An 18,021-nucleotide genomic window follows, 5' to 3' on the forward strand; every position below is an offset into this window, starting at 1 on the left:
CTGTGTGCAGAGCACTGTACTAAGCGCTTGGGACTGTGAGCCCACTGTTGGGTAGGGACTGTCTCTATATGCTGCCAACTTGTACTTCCCAAGCGCTTAGTACAGTGCTCTGTACACAGTAAGCGCTCAATAAATACGATTGATTGATTGAAGTCCAAGTTGGCAACATATGGAGACGGTCCCTACCCAACAGCGGGCTCACAGTCTAGAAAGGGGAGACAGACAACAAGACAAAACATATTAACAAACTAAAATAGAATAAATATGTACAAATAAAATAAATAAATAGAATAATAAATACATACAAACATACGTTCATTCATACAGGTGCTGTGGGGAGGGGGAGGAGGGCGGGACCCCCCTCAATCCCCCCCATCTTACCTCCTTCCCTTCCCCACAGCACCTGTATATATGTATATATGTTTGTACATAGTTATTACTCTATTTATTTATTTATTTTACTTGTACATATCTATTCTATTTATTTTATTTTGTTAGTATGTTTGGTTTTGTTCTCTGTCTCCCCCCTTCTAGACTGTGAGCCCACTACTGTTGGGTAGGGACTGTCTCTATATGTTGCCAACTTGGACTTCCCAAGCGCTTAGTCCAGTGCTCTGCACACAGTAAGCGCTCAATAAATACGATTGATTGATTAATTGACCCCTCCCTGTGGGCTCCCCGTCGTCTCCCCCTTCTAATAATGATGGCATTTGTTAAGCGCTTACTAGGTGCAAAGCACTGTTCTAAGCACTGGGGAGGTTACAAGGTGATCAGGTTGTCTCCCCCTTCTAATAATGATGGCATTTGTTAAGCGCTTACTAGGTGCAAAGCACTGTTCTAAGCGCTGGGGAGGTTACAAGGTGATCAGGTTGTCTCCCCCTTCTAATAACAATAATAATGATGGCATTTGTTAAGCGCTTACTAGGTGCAAAACACTGTTCTAAGCGCTGGGGAGGTTACAAGGTGATCAGGTTGTCCCACGGGGGGCTCACAGTCTTCATCCCCCTTTGACAGGCGAGGGAACTGAGGCCCAGAGAAGTTAAGTGACTTGCCCAAGGTCACACAGCAGACATGTGGCGGAGCTGGGATTCGAACCCATGGCCTCTGACTCCAAAGCCCGGGCTCTTTCCACTGAGCCACGCTGCTTCTCTTCTAGACTGTGAGCCCGCTGTATGTTGCCAACTTGTACTTCCCAAGCGCTCAGTACAGTGCTCTGCACCCAGTGAGCGCCCAATAAATACGATTGAATGAAGGCTTCAGGCTGTCTTTCCCGTCCTGCTGTGGCCGCCTGGGGCCGCCGGGGGGAGCCCTCGGGGGCGGCCGGGGCCCGCGCCTCCGACCGGGGGCCGCTCCTGCCCGCCCCCCTCCGCCGGAAGTGGGAGGTGCCGCGCGCGTGTGCGCGCGCAGCCCGGCTCGCGCCGCTCCCCTGCGCCCCTCCCCTTCCCCGCCGCTGGGGGGCTCCGCCCGCTGAGGTGCGTGGGGAGAGAGCCACCCGAGGGGGGCCGAGGAGCCGAGGAGCCGAACGGCCGAACCTCCTCCGGAGCCCCCCCCCCCCCCCCCCCAGCCCCGCCGGGCCCCTCCGTGTCAGGGAGCCCGGCTCGGCCCCCCCGGGGGATTCTGGGGGACAGCCATCCGGGGCCTCATCCCCGTCCCCATGGTAACCCAGGCACAGGGCCCCTCCCTGCGGGCCGGCCTGGGTACCCAAGTGCCAGGGCGCAGGCCGGGCCCGGGCCTTTTTCGGCCACCCCGGGGGATTCTGGGGGACATCCATCCGGGTCCTCATCCCCGTCCCCATGGTAACCCAGGGAGAGGATCCCTCCCTGCGGGCCGGCCTGGGTACCCAAGTGCCAGGGCGGAGGCCGGGCCCTCCTGGGTTCCAGGTCCGGGCCTGGGCCTGGGCAGGGGGGTCTTGCTCTGCTACCCCGGGGGATTCTGGGGGACATCCATCCGGGTCCTCATCCCCGTCCCCATGGTAACCCAGGCACAGGATCCCTCCCTGCGGGGCGGCCTGGGTACCCAAGTGCCAGGGCGGAGGCCGGGCCCTCCGGGGTTCCAGGTCCGGGCCTGGGCAGGGAGCCTTGCTCGGCCACCCCGGGGGATTTTGGGTGGCATCCACCCGGGCCTCCCCTCCTTGGTCCTCATCTCCATCCCCATGGGGACCCAGGGACAGGACCCCTCCCTGTGGGGCAGCCTGGGTACCCAAGTGCCAGGGCAGAGGCCGGGCCCGCCCAGACCTGGGCAGGCGGCCTTGCTCGGCCACCCCGGGGGATTTTGGGTGGCATCCATCCGGGCCTCCCCTCCTTGGTCCTCATCTCCATCCCCATGGGGACCCAGGGACAGGACCCCTCCCTGCGGGGCAGCCTGGGTACCCAAGTGCCAGGGCAGAGGCCGGGCCCGCCCGGACCTGGGCAGGGGGCCTTGCTCGGCCACCCCAGGGGATTTTGGGTGGCATCCATCCGGGCCTCCCCTCCTTGGTCCTCATCTCCATCCCCATGGGGACCCATGGACAGGACCCCTCCTTGCGGGGCGGCCTGGGTACCCAAGTGCCAGGGCAGAGGCCAGGCCCTCCTGGGCTCCAGGCCCGGGCCTGGGCAGGGGGCCTTGCTCGCCCACCCCGGGGGATTCTGGGTGACATCCATCCGGGCCTCCCTTCCCTGGTCCTCGTCCCTGTCCCCATGGTAACCCAGGCACAGGACCCCTCCCTGCAGGGCGGCCTGGATACCCCAAATGCCAGGGTGGAGGCCGGGCCCTCCTGGGTTCCAGGTCCGGGCCTGGGCAGGGGGCCTTGCTCGGCCACCCCAGGGGATTCTGGGTGACATCCAACCGGGCCTCCCTTCCTTGGTCCTCATCCCCATGGGGACCCAGGGACAGGACCCCTCCCTGCGGGGCGGCCTGGGTACCCAAGTGCCAGGGCGGAGGCCGGGCCCTCTTGGGTTCCTGGTCCGGGCCTGGGCCTGGGCAGGGGGCCTTGCTCTGCCACCCCGGAGGATTTTGGATAACCCCCTGGTCCTCATCCCCATGGGGACCCAGGCACAGGACCCCTCCCTGCCGGGGAGCCTGGGTACCCAAGTGCCAGGATGGAGGCTGGGCCCTCCTGAGTTCCAGGTCCTACCCTGGGCTGGGGGCCTTGCTGTGCCACCTCTGGGGATTCTGGATGACATCTGGGCCACCCCATCCTGGTCCTCATCCCCAAGGGGACCCAGGAACAGGACTCCTCCCTGCAGGGGAGCTTGGGTACCCAAGTGCCAGGGGCAGAGGCCGGGCCCTGCAAGGGGGCAGGCAGGTCTCTTGACCCCTGAGGTCCATAGGAGCCCCAGGCCAGAGGAGGGTGTGATGCCTTTTAGACTGTGAGCCCACTGTTCGGTAGGGACTGTCTCTATATGTTGCCAATTTGTACTTCCCAAGCGCTTAGTACAGTGCTCTGCACATAGTAAGCGCTCAATAAATACGATTGATGATGATGATGCCGCCACAGCTTGGGGTGGCGGGGAGATCACCCTCGACATGTCCTTGGGATTCATTCAATTGTATTTATTAAGCACTTTCTGTGTGCGGAGCACTGTACTAAGCGCTTGGGAGAGTATAATTCAGCAACAAATAGAGCCAATCCCTGCCCACAATGGGCTCACAGTGTAGAAGGTGACAACATGAGATGACAGCTTCCCCTTGATATTCTGCAGCAACTTGAGTTTTCATCCTCTCCAGAATCTGTGGGGACCCCAGCCTCAGTAGCACTGGCAGCCCGTGACTGCTACATTCCCGCTACATACCCCCCCTGCCCCCTGAGCTGAGGGTTTTCTCCCCAACTTCCCCAGGACTAGCTCAATTCCCGATGTTTTGACTGGGCCTGGGGCTGTGGTTCACTGACGGGGTTTGATTTTTCACAGGTTCTTCCCTGCCCGGAATTTGCCGGCACTCCGACTGCACGATGGAGGCTGAGCCAGGCAGCCATGCAACCCCTGCGCTTGCTTCTCCAGAATGCACGGTTGCCTTGGATGACACTGGCCCAGGAGAAAGCCTCCCTCGTGTCCTCAGGTAGTAATTGGTTGCTTGGCTGCGGAGAAGGGAGCTGAGCGTGTGTGTGGTGTGGGGGAAGGGAGAGATTCTAGGGGACCACTTTACCACCCGGCCCACAGGGTCCTTCCCTCCAATTCATTCATTTATTCAGTCATATTTGTTGAGCACTTACCATGTGCAGAGCACTGTACTAAGCGCTTGGGAAAATACAATACAACAATAAACAGTGATGTTCCCTGCCCACAACGAGCTCACAGTCTAGAGTATGCCCAGGGCCCCACATCTCGGAGGCGTAGCAAACCGATATTAAAACAAAAATATTTTCTCCTGCTGGCCCCTGGGAAAATGGTAAGGTGGGAGCACTGCTAAAACCCCCAAAAGCATTGGAACGGGGAGTAGCGTAAGGTAAGAAGGCTGGTTGCCTCTGCTTCGCATTAGATTGTAAACTCCTCCAGGGCAGGGAGCGTGTGTTTTGTCTCACCCATATCCACCTCCCGTCCCCGCCTGGCACTTAGTACAACTTCACATTTAATAGGGGCTTGATAAGTACAACTTCACATTTAATAGGGGCTTGATAAATTCTACAGATTGAGTGATGATTCAGTAAAATGAGCCACGCTGGAAGCTCTATAATAATTATAATAATGGTGATATTTGCTAAGTGCTTACTACGTGCCATACAGCGTTCTAAGCGCTGGGGTAGATACAAGGTAATCAGGTTGTCCCACGTGGGGCTCACAGTCTTACAGTCCCCATTTTCCAGATGAGGTAACAGGCACAGATAATTGAGTGTCTTGCCCAAGGTCACACAGCAGACAAGTGCGGTGCCGGGATTAGAACCCATCGCCTCCGATTCCCAAACCCGTGCTCTACACAAAGAGGCTTCTAATCTGCCACTTAGTCTGTAATTTGATTTTGATGCCTGTCTCCCCCACTAGATCATAAGCTTCTTGAGGGCAGGGATCGTGACTGTCAACTCCGTTGTGTTCTCTCGAGCCCTTAATATGCTGCCCTTAATATGGTATTGATTGATGGGTGGAAACTAGGTCTTCTTTCAGGGAGGGGCAGGGAGCAAACCACGGGACGCGACAGGCATTTGATCAGCTCGTACTTTCGACAGTTCGCTAGATCTGGCCTCGCAGGAAGACGAGAGCCTGTCCCTGGCCGCCGGCAGTCCAGCGGTGACCGGCGAGGAGGTCCGAGATGCCTGTTCAGAGGGGACCAAAACGGCTCCCGGCGCGGCGACCGGGGACGCCTCTCCAACCCCAAAGAACCGGGGGATGAGAGAGGACTTGGGACCCGCCCCCCTCGGACATCCCGGCAGCGATTCTTCAGGCTTTCAGACGGAGTCCCCCCCGGGTGAAGAGGCGGGCCCGTCTGACCCGGGCAGCCCGACGGGTGAAGAGAGGCCGGCCTGCCCTGGGGAATGCCCGCAGCCAATTTCTCTGGCCACCCAGGCAGGGGAGGCTCCGGTCCACCCGCACGCCTCCAGAAACTCTCTGGAAGATGGACTGCAGGCCCCCGGCCCCCTGGACGGCAGTGGGGACGCGGGCCTGGGCTACGGGCCCGGGGCCTCGCTTCCAAACAGGGAGAACGGGGTCGCGGGAGACCTGGCCGATCAGGACCCGGACCAGGATAGCCCCTCCCTGAAACTGTCTCAGAACATTGCTGTGCAGGTCAGATATCGGGCTGGTGGCCCCCAGGTCGGGAGGGGACGGGGTGGGAGACATTTTTCTCGGGCCCTCTTACCGTGGTCGGCCAACCAGAGCCGTCTAGAGTCACTGCCGACTGAAGGTCGTGTCTGACCCTCGGTAGCCCGGGTAGCTCTTTCCACTCCTTGCCCGATCCGCCCATGGAGAGGTGACTCTCCAGGCTCCAGTGGGGACCATAGGGGCCTCGGCCTTTGGCTCCCAGAGACCCGTGGGCCCTGCCTGCCGTGGCACCGTTTCCCCGGGAGTCTGGGGAGCCATCCGAGGAAGGTTTCTGAGTAGAACCCTATCCCCGTCCCCAGCTCGCCTGGCTCTCACCGAGCCCCTGGGTCTCCGGGAAGGCCAACTGTGGGCCTTGGCCTCCCTTGCTGTACAACTTGACCGGTCAGAGGAGTTGCCACACGTCCCCTCTGGCCCGAGAGGAGGACTGGCTCTCAGAGGCCCGTTTTTCCCTTGGCAGACGGACTTCAAGACTGCCGACTTGGAGGTGAACACCGATCAGGATATTGAAAAGAATTTGGTAGGTGTTTGAGCCCACACCTTCCGGCTGCTGAGCCCGGGAGGGGCCCAGAGCCTGTCCGCCCCACTGCTGGCCCCCTTTCCTGGGAGCTGGGACCTTTCCGCTCCATGCTCCCAGTGCTCTGGTTGAAAGTGGCACAGGCCTTGTCCGGAAACCAGCCAGAAGTCCCTTGGGAAAACCCCAGGCCTGCTCCGGGCCAGGCCAAGGCTCTGGCTGGGGCACCCCTTACCCCTTTTTGAGACCTTTTTAGAAAAGGGGCAGAGCCCCTCTCCCCAACACTCTGGGAAGAGAAGCGGCTGGGGCGGCCTAGAGGAAAGAGCATAGGGCCGCAGGTCAGAAGGCCCTGGGTTCTAATTCCGGCTCCTCCGCTTGCCTCCTGGGTGACCTTCGGCAAGTCACGGGACTTCTCTAGGCCTCGGTTTCCTCATCTGTAAAATGGGGATTACATATCTGTTCTCCCTCCCCCTTAAACTGGGAGTCCCATGAGGGACAGTGGTGGTGTTTGACCTGAGCGCATTGTACCTACCCCGGTGCTTAGCCCATAGAAGCATCCCATAGACTCTGGCTATGGAGTCATGGGTTCAAATCTCTGCCCCGCCAACTGTCAGCTGTGTGACTTTGGGCAAGTCACTTCTCTGTGCCTGTTACCTCATCTGTAAAACGGGGATTAAAACTATGAGCCCCCCGTGGGACAACCTGACCACCTTGTAACCTCCCCAGCGCTTTGAACAGTGCTTTGCAAATAGTAAGCGCTTAACAAATACCATCATTATTATTATTATTGTGAGCGCTTAAACAGTACGACTATTATGGCGGTGATGGTGGTGGCGGCCCAGGCCCAGTAGGGTGAAAGGCCGGGAGTGAGGTCCAAACAGTTCTCAGCCCACCGGGACCCCCGCCTTCTCCCCCTCTCAGGAGGGTCTCCGAGCCCTGGGACTCCCCCCAGCCCCTGAGCGATCGCCCCAGTTCTTCTCCATCCCCCAGCGAGCGCGCCGGTCACGGGCATCCTTGGGATGCAGGGATCCGCCCCATGGGGCTGCCTGTCCTTGCGGGGGAGACGGTAACGACCACCCCCTGACACCTCCCTGCTGCCCCCCGCCCTCTCGCGCAGGATAAGATGATGTCGGAGAGGACGCTGCTGAAGGAACGCTACCAGGAAGTGTTGGACAAGCAGAGGCAGGTAGAGAATCAGCTCCAGGTGCAGCTGCATCAGCTCCAGCAGAGGAGACAAGAGGAGATGAAGAACCACCAGGTGGGCCGGGGGCACTGCCCGGGGCCTGGTGCCCGGCTCCGTGGGCAGCCGGGCACGGGAGTCGGCCGTTGGCGGGGTGTTCTCGGGTCGGTTCCACCCGCCGGGGCCGAGGGAGGCGTCACGGCCTGTCGCTCACACAGCCCCTCCGCCGTGTGTGCCTGCCTGTTGACACCTCAGGAGATCTTAAAAGCCATCCAGGATGTGACCCTCAAGCGGGAAGAAACGAAGAAGAAGATGGAGAAGGAGAAGAAGGAGTTTCTGCAGAAGGAGCAGGACTTGAAAGCAGAGATCGAGAAACTCTGCGAGAAAGGCAGAAGGTGATTACCCCAGTAGGCCCCTGGCAACCCCCGCCGTGATGATGATGATGATGATGAGGGCATTTATTAAGCGCTTACTATGTGCAAAGCACTGTTCTAAGAGCCGGGGAGGTTACAAGGTGATCAGGTTGGCCCATGGGCGGCTCACAGTTTTCATCCCCATTTTACAGATGAGGGAACTGAGGCCCAGAGAAGTGAAGTGACTTGCCCAAAGTCACCCAGCTGACAATTGGCGGAGCCGGGGTTTGAACCCCTGACCTCTGACTCCAAAGCCCGGGGTCTTTCCATTGAGCCACGCTGCTTCTCGTGGTCTTGCCACCATCTTGGGGCTCCAGTGGCAGGAGACACAGGCAAACCAGCGTGGTGCGGAGGGGCGAGGGACCCCGCCTTGGGCCCGAGTGGACCGGGAGCCAGCAGTCAGCACCAGGGGAGCTGGGTCTCTGCAGGTTCATTGTTGTGGGGGGCAAGCTTCTTGCCACTTGCATCTCGAAGGCTTTCTGGCCTCATCCCGCGGCCACTCCGGCTTGGCGCCCCATGAGTTTCTGGCCCCTGTATTTTCCTCCTCCTTCCTTTTGGATGAGCGGGGGATGGGGGGAGCTCTCCTTTTGCTCTCCCAGCAGTGGAGGGCAACATCACCAAAGAACTCAAGCTCTCTGTCGTGGCTGCCACCCGCCTGAAGCCGTTGCCCTCGGGGAAGAGGCCGTGGCTTTCATGCAGTCAATGCTGTTGGCTGGGGCAGAGAGGGCAGTTGGGGTTGCGAGCCAGTTCAGCCTCCCCGGATGAACTTGATGCCGCTTAACCTCCCGGGGGCCCCGGTCTCCTCCCCAGGCTCCCTGAGCTGAAACATTGCCACACTGGTGCATCCCTTGCCCCCAGACCCCCCAGGGGGTTGTGGGGGGGGGGGGGGGGACTCGGCGTTCTCAGAACCCTTAAACTGGGTGTGATACCAGGGAAGTCATCGTGACAGATAATGTTCTTTTTGTGGGGGACAAGGGACGTGAAGGGGGCATCCCCTGAAATGGCCGGGGCGAGTGGGGAGCAAGCCCGGGGTTACGTTGGGCTCTTTGGGCCGGGCCACCTCCCTCAAAGGCTGGCCGCTGACTGCGGAGCAGGCCCCTGACTGTGACTGCCTCCTCAGGCCCGAGAGACCCCAGGCTTGCTCCTTGTGACCTTCCTACCATCAGTTTGGCTCTCATCTCCCCGAGGTGCCCACGGGCAGTGACAGACCCGAGGGAGCGGAGTCGGCGGGTTCTCTGCATGGCCCTGGGCGGGCTTGGCCACCTCCTCTCAGCGCTGGGAGGGGGCGGCGGCATCTGGGGGGAAGGGAGAACCGGGGGAGCCCCTGCATCTTGGCAAATGCCTCCCCATCCGAGGTCTTCCAGGTGTAGAGGACTCCATCCTGTGTGTGCTTGGAGGGGGGCGAGGGCTCAAGGGTTCTGAACCCGGAAGCCATGCCTCCCACCTAAGCTTGATGGGAGCGGAAGGAGGCAGAGGTCATCGGAGGAGCCCCTCGGACCCAGTCCAAGCCTTTAGCTGATTTTAGAGTCCCCCAGAGTTACCCACCCATCCCGGCCTCTCCTCCTCAGCCCTCAATCGGTCAACTATATTTTATTTACTGAGCGCTTACCATGTGCAGAGCACTGTAGTAAGCGCTTGGGAGAGTATGGTTTAACAGTATAACAGACATATTCCCCACTCCTCCTGTCCTGCCCCTCAAGCTCTTTCGTTTCTTCTTAACCCTTTGAGCTTGGGAGCTTCGGTGGGAGGGGCCCCAGCAGTGGAGAAGTGTGACAGGCACTGTCATTTGCCTAGCCTTTGGGCTAGTCATTCAGATCACTCGCCCTCAGTGTCCCCCCCTTGTCACAAGGGCACAACCTCCCTCCCTGACTGCCAGAAACTGAGTGTTCACGCCATCGGAGGAGCCTCGTGTCCCCGAAACCTGCCCTTGGTCCCGTTTATTTGGCTGGCATTTCTCAGCATCAGGTTATTGGGGTGGCCAGGGTCCAGAAATCAGGGTTGTGCTCGGTCCAGAATTCAAGGCGGAGAGGGAGGGGCAGGTTCCCTATCATTGCTGCCCCTTGTTTTAGGCACAGCGGCCTGTCTGCCGGTGAGCCTGCTTCAGGCCCGGAAGGTAGCGACGACCCCCCGAGGTGGGGCCAGGGGGCTGGTACCCCTTCTCCTTCCCCCCACCCCGCGGGCACTAATGGACCAATTCTAGGCCTACAGAGGTGGTGAAAAAGCAGCAGTAGAACACTTCAGCCGGTCGCGGGAGTTTGGCACCAGTCTTCATGGCTCCGCTGACCTTTCCCATCGAACCCAGAACTCCGCTGGGGCCAGGGTTTCCCAAGGGGCAGCTTCCTTCCCTAAAGCTGCAGGTCTTCCTTCATGGAGTGAGGAACGGGGGCGGGCTGGCCTGAGCTTTCCTGGCCCTGGGGAGGAGGAAAGGGCTCTGGCCAGGGGTCCCAAAGCTTGGGGTCCCTCAGGGTTTGGCCTGGGCCCGAAGGAGACCGTAAGAAGCCGTGGGGCTGGACTGGGGCTGGGGCGAGGCAGGAGTGGGGGATAAAGGAACAGGCTGCAGAAGCTCTCAGTAAGTGAATCAGTGTCTCTCTCTTGCACACACAGGTTACTGGAAAAGCAGAAGGAGAAGGAGAATAAAATTGATTCTCTAATCGCAGAGCAGGCAGAGGAAAAGTAGGATTTCACATTTCTCAACAATTGTTGCTGCCCCACTTTCCCTCGTCCTTGGTCGCCCCCTCCTCTTCCTGTTTCCATCTCTTGTCTTTAAGGACTCTCCTGGTCTGGTCTGGTCTGGGTGACGTGGCAGCTTCTGGTCTTTCCTCTGGCTGGTGCCCGTCGATACCCAGGAAATGCCAGTCAGAGGCTCCCTGCCAGGCACTTCCTCATCAGGATCTCTAGGGCATCCTGTGAGCGTGCTATTGGCCACAAAGAGGGCAGGGTGGGCAGCAGGGTGCCGAGCGGGGGGCGTTCAGGGCCACTAGGGTGATGGGTTGGGGGTGACGAGGCAGGGAGCCGATTCCTATGGCTCCGCTGCCTTTCAGGTGAGTATTGGCGGACGCTGTTGGGCCTGGGGCCAGCGGAGGGTGGGGGTCCCTCGGAAGAGCGGGCAGAGAGCTGGCACCCAGCTGGCTCAACCATGGCAGGCTGAAGATGGGGGCCCCCAACAGAATCCGGGCTCCCTGAAAGAACCGAGCACAGCACTGCTTGCCAGTCTTGGGGAACCCCCATTCTGTGATCAGATCCTTGGGGCCCTTCCAGAGTTAGGCCCCACCCACGGGCGGGTGGCATCGTCTGTCCTGTTTCCCGCCCCATTACGCACCCCTCTTGTGGGCCGGTGATGACTCTCGGGTTTCAAGCGGGCCACCTCCGAGGCTCGGGCTGGGATCGAGCTGAGAGTCGCTCCCTGCCCGCCTCCCGCCGAAGCTTGCCCCCTCTCTCCTCCTCTGCAGGGAGGTGTGGGAAATGGAACTGGACAAGCTCAAGAACCAAGACAGCGAGATAAACCGGAACATCTTGGAGGAGACGGAGCGGGCCTGGAAGGCGGAGGTTGGGGGGATGGCGTGGGCGGGAGGGCATGGAAGGGTGGCGTTAGGAGCTTGGCAGGGGACTCGGGGGAGGCAGAGCACCAAGCATCCAGCCGGGGGCTCGGGACATCTCCCTGTGGAGGGCGAATGCCGTAAGACAAAACCAAACCAAGCGCTATTCCGTGTCACCTGGCAGATTTTGTCCCTGGAGAGCCGGAAGGAGCTGCTAGTCCTGAAACTGGAAGAGGCGGAAAAAGAAGCGGAGCTGCACCTCACCTACTTCAAGTGAGTCCCCGCCCTGGCCTGGAAATGGCTTGGGGATGCCCTGGGCTTTGGTGCTGCCCACCTCGAGTCTTGGGCCTTTCCCGGTCAAATTTGGGGGGCCCAGGCCTCTGCACCAAGCCCCTTGCTCCAACCGGCCTGCTTCGTGGAAGCTTTCGGCAGGCAGTCAGGCCAGCCACGTCTTTTCTTTTTTTTTAAGGGTATCTGTTAAGCGCTTATCATGTGCCAGGCCCTGTTCTAAGCGCTGGAGTAGATAGAAGGTAATCAGGCTAGACTTAGTCCCTGGCTCACATGGGGTTGGCAGTCTTCGTTTCCATTTTACAGATGAGGTAGCAGAGGCACAGTTATTCTCACGAGGCTGAACTGGGTGGGGAAGAGGATTCAGTGGGGCACATGTGCCCTCTAGACTGTAAGCTTTTGTGGGCAGGGAAGGTGTCTACCAACTCTGTTGTATTGGACTCTCCCAATCACTCAGTACAGTGCTCCGCACATAGTAAGCACTCAGTCAATACCATTGATGATGACGATGTTCTCTGGGGGTCCCAGCATGGGGGACTGGAGCCTGCCGGTCCTGCGGGAAGCACTAAGGAGCCCTGCTCCAGCTCAGCCCACTTTCCCGGGATCGGGTCTGGGGTAGAGCGCCGTGCAACCCCGTAGGCTCATTGTGGGCAGGGAATGTGTCTATTATGTTGTACTCTCCCAAGCGCTTAGTGCAGTGCTCTGTACATAGTAATCACTCAATAAATACAATCGCCTGACATTTCTGTTGGTTTCTGACCCACTGGACTGGAAGCTCCTTGAGGAAAGGGATGGTGTCGAATTAATTAATTATTTGTGGTATTTGTTAAGCACTTACTATGAGCCCGGCACTGTACTAAGTGCTGGGGTGAATACAAGCAAATCAGGTTGGACGCAGTCCACGTCCCACGTGGGGCTCACAGTATTAATCTCCATTTTACAGGTGGGGAACTGAGGCCCAGAGAAGTGAAGTGACTTGTCTGAGGTCACGTAGCAGAGAAGTCCTCTAGACTGCGAGCTTGTTGTGGGCAGGGATTTTCAGTCTTTATTGTTATATTGTACTTTCCCAAGCACTTAGTACGGTGCTCTGCACCCAGCGCTTAATAAATACGATTGAATGAATGAAGTAGCGGAGCCGGGATTAGAACCCAGGTCCTTCTGACTCCCGGGCCTGGGCTCAATCCACTAGGCCGTGCTGCTTCTCAGGGCACTGTACTAAGCGCCGGGGTGGATACAAGCAAATAAGTTTGGACACAAAAGCAAACTCTATTGTATTGGGCTCTCCCAAGCGCTTAGTATAGTGCTGCGCACGGTGTGAGCGTTCAATAAATACCACTGATTGATTGGCCAGGTCAATGGCCCCCACACCAGAGACCGTCCGATCGAAGCAGGAGTGGGAGACGAGGCTGACCAGAGTCCGAGTGATGAAGGAGAACGTCCAGGTGAGGCTCAGGAGCAGCGGGGTAAGCCCGGTGTGGGCAGGGGTTGTCGCTCTCTCTTGCTGAATTGTACTTTTGAAGTGCCAAGCACAGGAAGCGCTCAGTAAATATGAATGAATGAATGAATGAATGAACTCTCCCCGGCCTCGTCCTCTTCCCCAAAGGCGGGGTGACCTTTTCTCCTTCCTCCTCCAGGACCAGTTCAACAAACACATCCAACTGGTAAGGAACGGGGCCAAGCTGAGCAGCCTTCCACAGATCCCCACCCCCACGCTCCCCCCGCCCCCATCGGAGGTGAGTGGCGAGACGGTGGCGCGGGGCTTCCCCGGGGGCCGGGGGCGGTGTTTGTGTATCGGGGATGGGGGGATGTCAGGGCTGAATCTCCACCCGGTCTCACTCTTGCGAGGGATGTGAGAAATCTGCACTTATGTCCATAGCTGTAATTGATTTCTGTTGATGCCTGTCTCCCCCTCTCTAGATTGTAAGCTCACAGTGGGCAGGGACTGTGTCGGTTTATTGCCGTAGTGTACTTTCCCAAGTGCTTAGAACAGTGTTCTGCACACAGTAAGCGCTCAATAAATACAATTCAGTGAAAGAATGAATGGCCTCCCTCCAAACAGCGGGTGTCTGGTGGCTTCTGCTCCATTTCCTAAATCTTCCCCTCTCCCCCACCCCCCCCACTTCTCTCCCTCCACCCATCCCTCTCTGGGTCTCCCTCGCTGTGGATCTCTTCCCCCTCTGCAGGCAGACTTCATGCTTCAGGTGTTTCAGCCCACCCCTTCCCTGGTTCCCCGGATGCCCTTCTCCATCGGGCAGGTCCCAACGGCCATGGTCATGCCCAGCGCGGACCCCCGCGCCCTCTCCTTCCCCATCCTGAGCCCTGCCCTCTCCCAGCCCAGCCAGCCCTCCCCGCCTCTGCCCGGCTCCCAAGGGAGGAACAGCCCCGGCCTGGTTTCGCTGGTCGGGGCCCACGGCCCCCACGCGGCCCCCGCCTCCTCCATCCCGCCGCCCCCGGGGCTGGGCGGCCTCAAGACCCCCGCAGAGCCCCGCCGGCCCCAGCCGGTGGACAAGCTGGAGAAGATCCTGGAGAGGCTGCTGGCCCGCTTCCCGCAGTGTAACAAGTGAGCGGGCGGCCCCGGGGAGCCGGGAGGAGCGGGGGGCTCCGTCCCCCGGGCGGCCCTCACACCCCTCCCCTGCCTCCCCAGGGCCCAGCTGACCAACATCCTCCAGCAGATCAAGACAGCCCGCACCACCTTGGCAGGCCTGACCATGGAGGAGCTCACTCAGCTGGTGGGTGCCCGCCTGGCAGAGCAGGAGCGGGCGGCTGCGGGTGCTCAGGTGAGAGAGGGGCCCCCGTTTCCCTGGGGGAGCTGCGAAGGGAGCAGGCCGTTGTTCATCTGCTGCCTCCTTGGCTAGTCCGGGAAGCGGTGCTCACAGCTCCTTCTATCCCCGGGTCTCAGAATTTCTTCCCAGTCCGTAAGGCGGCTCTCTGCCTCCTGCCCGCAGCCCCTTGGCAGGATCAGAGCCCCGCTGTTCTCTCCTTCCCTGGCCCAGATCAGTTCTCCCATGTTCCTGCCCTCTGCCCAGATGTCGTATCCCGGGAGGACTTCACACGTAAGCCCGGATTCGGTGGGCTTTGCGGGGGTCGGGGTGCAGGGAGGGGCGGTGGAGGGGGGAGAGGAGAGCCAGCCTGGAGTCCAGGTGAGGCCGGTGGGGAGGAGGAGATGCCCACGGAACTTCTGGGCAGTTGAGGGAGTTGCCTTGGTGGGAAAGGGTGGGAGTCACTGGGCTCTTCCTGCCCCCAGGCCCCACCAGCCTGCAAGCTGTGTCTCATGTGTCAGAAGCTTGTCCAGCCCAGCGAGGTCCACCCTATGACATGTGCCCACGTGCTGCATAAGGAGGTAAGGCCGCGTGGGCCCCCGAGTAGGAGGGGAACCGCTGCCGGCCTGTCCAAGCTCGCTGTGGCGACGGAGATGGGGGGTGCAGGGCGGCGGGGGCTTCTCCCGGGCCCGAGGCCCAAGCCGGGGGTCAGGGGAAGGCCGGTCTCTAGGGCGGCAAGGGTTTACGTCTGTCCCCTGACACCCGCCGGGGGAGGTCCCAGCCGGGACTTGAGGACCACCAGCCGTCCATGCTGGTAGTCGGGGCCAAGCCGGAGGCCGTCAGGAATAATAATAATAATAATAATGATGGCGTTTATTCAGCGCTTACTATGTGCAAAGCACTGTTCTAAGTGCTGGGGAGATTACAAGGTGATTAGGTTGTCCCACGGGAGGCTCACAGTCTTTAATCCCCATTTTACAGATGAGGTAACTGAGGCCCAGAGAAGTGAAGTGACTTGTCCAAAGTCACACAGCTGCCAAGCGGCAGAGCTGGGATATGAACCCAAGACCTCTGACTCCAAAGCCCGGGCTCTTTTCCACTGAGCCACCCTGCTTCTTTATAATAATGGCATTTATTAAGCACTTACTATGTGCAAAGCACTGTTCTAAACACCGGGGAGGTTACAAGGTGATCAGGTTGTCCCACATGGGGCTCACAGTTTTAATCCCCATTTTACAGATGAGGCAACTGAGGCACAGAGAAGTTAAGCTACTTGCCCAAAGTAACACAGCTGACAGTTGGTGGAGGTGGAATTTGAACCCATGACCTCTGACTCCAAAGCCCGGGCTCTTTCCACTGTGCCATGCAGAAGGCATAGCATCCCAGAAGGAATCCGAGGCAGGGGATGGGGGCCCCGCGGCAGCGAGGAAGGGCTCATTGTCATCATCTCTGATGGTCTTACTGAGTGCAGAGCACTGTACTAAGGGCTTGGGAGAGCACAATCGTGGCAAGGTGTGTGACTTTGGGCAAGTCCTTTTCTGTACCTGTTAACTCATCGGTAAAATTGAGATTAAGACTGTGAGCCCCATGGACTTTGTCCAACCTTATTATCTTGTCTCTACCGCAGCGCTCAGTACAGTGCCTGGCACACAGTAAACACTTAAATACCATAAATTAAAAACAAAGTGGGGCGTGGACCTACTCCCCCCCGCCAGGTTGGACTGAGGAATTCCCAACTGGTGCCTCCTTAGCCCCTCACTCTCACTAACAGCTTTTGGGGTAGCTTCCCACCACCATTCCCCACCACCACCCCGAGCCCGGGGGGCTGCCCCCTGAATCACCGTTGCCCCCGCGGCTTCTCCCTCTTTCCTCCAGTGCATCAAGTCCTGGGCGCAGAACACCACCAACGACAGCTGTCCCTTCTGCCCGACTCTCAAGTGACGGCCGGGCCGGGCTAGGGCCGGGTCTGGCCAGGGGCCGGGCGGACGTGAGTGGGTGGGGGCGAGATTTCTAGAGCTCTCTATATTTATACGGCGGCGTGTGCTCCCTTGCCATGTACATTTTTACCCTCTAGGTGACATGTGAATAGGAAGCAGACTAGGTCCCAATAAAATGTGTATATTATGCAGAAATGTGTGGCTCCCGGGGCTGGGCCCCACCCCCGGGGAAGTACGGGTTCTGGGGGCGGGGGGGACCCACCTACTTGGGGCGCAGGCTTTGTCCTACCGCCGTCTCCCTCAAATCTCGTCCCTGGCTCTGGAGTCTCAAAGCCCATCCCCTACCGCCCGGAAGGAAGTGGAAATGAAGAGTGGAGAGCCCGGCTCGGGGTCCAATAATTTACCGTGTTAGCGCTCGGTATTTGTACATAGACATTAGGGTTACGGAGTATTGCAGTTTACATCAGCAGAGTTCACAGTCCGCGAATAACAATACCAGTTGGGGTCCCCCTCCCTTCCCTTCAGGTCCCCCCCTCCCATCTTCCCGCTCTGCCCCCACCCACCCCAGTCCCTGGCCGTGGGCCCCCTCCTGAGGCCCCCACCACCTCCAGGCCCTCCCCACGGACCCCACGGCCTGGTAGGGTCCCGTCCCCCTCCCGCCCGGTCTGTTGGGTCCTCGCCACCCCCTCCAGAAGGTTAAGGCAGCCGGTTCTCCTCAAGTGGATGGGTGTCCTTGGACGAGCCCCGGGCAGGCACTGGGGTGAGGAGATCTCTGTGCCAATTCCGTGGGGCATGGAGAGGTGAATGGGGGGCGGGGCAGGGGGTCCAAGCCTGCCGCAAGACAAACCCTCCACCCAGATTTCAGATCGGTGGATCTCCACAGCCTCAGGTCCTGCCCACATCTTGGATGTGGCGGCCTCCTGTCGGCTCTCCTGCGAGCTTCTCTACCCAGAGGGGATGGCCAAACTACGAGCCCCTCCCCGCCTCCTTAACCTCACCTTGCCCAAGGAGGAGCCACCAGCTAACTGTCCGGTTCAGGAATGGCCAGAGCCCACCAGAGCCTGGAACAGCGCTTGAGCTAAAAACTGCCACTGGCCCACGACTTGGGGGTGGTCCGGTTAGCCCCCTACCTCTTCCTGCTGTCCATCCCTCCTTTCCCCCCAGTCCCACTCTCTCCCGGCCCCGCCTCGTCCAGCCAAATGTCAGGGGAGAGCCGGCCTTTGCTTCTGGGGGCTGGGGCTGCATTTCCCTCGACTGCCGGGGCGGAGGGTGGGAGGCGGGGGATGTGGGGTCGGGCTCCCACCCGGCTCCGAGCCACAGCTAGGGAGCATCATGGACGGTCACCTCCCTGCTGAGCCGGGCTGGAGCTGCAGTGCCCTGTGTCCACTTTGGGCTCCACTCAGCTGTTGGAGCCAGGAAGAGAGAGAGAGAGAGAGAGAGGGAAGGGTGGGGTGCTCATACCCCAAGACCCTGACTCGAAGGGGCTCCAAGCTGCTCTTTTCCCCGACAACAGGCTAGTCCTGCTGGGTGGAGAGGGAAGGCCCCGAAGGCCGTGGGGAGGGGAAGCTGTGCGGAGCTGGAGATTAAATAGAGCTCTCTGAAGCTATAAGGCCTGGGTGGCCGTCAGCCGGCCGGCGGGGAGGAGGAGGAAAGAAAATCGGGCACCGC

The 18,021-nt window shown here is 59.6% G+C and overlaps 1 protein-coding gene across 6 annotated transcripts; it reads left to right on the forward strand.

Moving 5' to 3' along the window:
* The first annotated feature begins 1,434 nt into the window (after positions 1 to 1,434).
* Positions 1,435 to 16,537, forward strand: RNF214 (ring finger protein 214). 6 transcript variants are annotated; one of them, XM_038754740.1, is made up of 16 exons: positions 1,435 to 1,472; positions 3,888 to 4,035; positions 5,138 to 5,693; positions 6,187 to 6,246; positions 7,358 to 7,498; positions 7,676 to 7,815; positions 10,438 to 10,506; positions 11,283 to 11,379; positions 11,554 to 11,642; positions 13,009 to 13,099; positions 13,292 to 13,390; positions 13,841 to 14,217; positions 14,302 to 14,434; positions 14,603 to 14,710; positions 14,902 to 14,997; positions 16,292 to 16,537. In XM_038754740.1, the coding sequence occupies exons 2-16, from the start codon at positions 3,929 to 3,931 to the stop codon at positions 16,355 to 16,357; spliced, it is 2,229 nt and encodes a 742-aa protein (XP_038610668.1). In that variant the 5' UTR covers positions 1,435 to 1,472; positions 3,888 to 3,928; the 3' UTR covers positions 16,358 to 16,537. The 6 variants fall into 6 exon arrangements, with proteins under 6 accessions (XP_038610668.1, XP_038610665.1, XP_038610669.1 ...); XM_038754737.1 differs by lacking the exon at positions 1,435 to 1,472 and adding an exon at positions 1,595 to 1,657; XM_038754741.1 differs by lacking the exon at positions 1,435 to 1,472 and adding an exon at positions 1,595 to 1,657 and having other exon boundaries at positions 14,651 to 14,710.
* The last annotated feature ends 1,484 nt before the right edge of the window (positions 16,538 to 18,021 follow it).

Source organism: Tachyglossus aculeatus, chromosome 11 (assembly GCF_015852505.1).
Source record: "Tachyglossus aculeatus isolate mTacAcu1 chromosome 11, mTacAcu1.pri, whole genome shotgun sequence".
Lineage (NCBI taxonomy): Eukaryota > Metazoa > Chordata > Mammalia > Monotremata > Tachyglossidae > Tachyglossus > Tachyglossus aculeatus.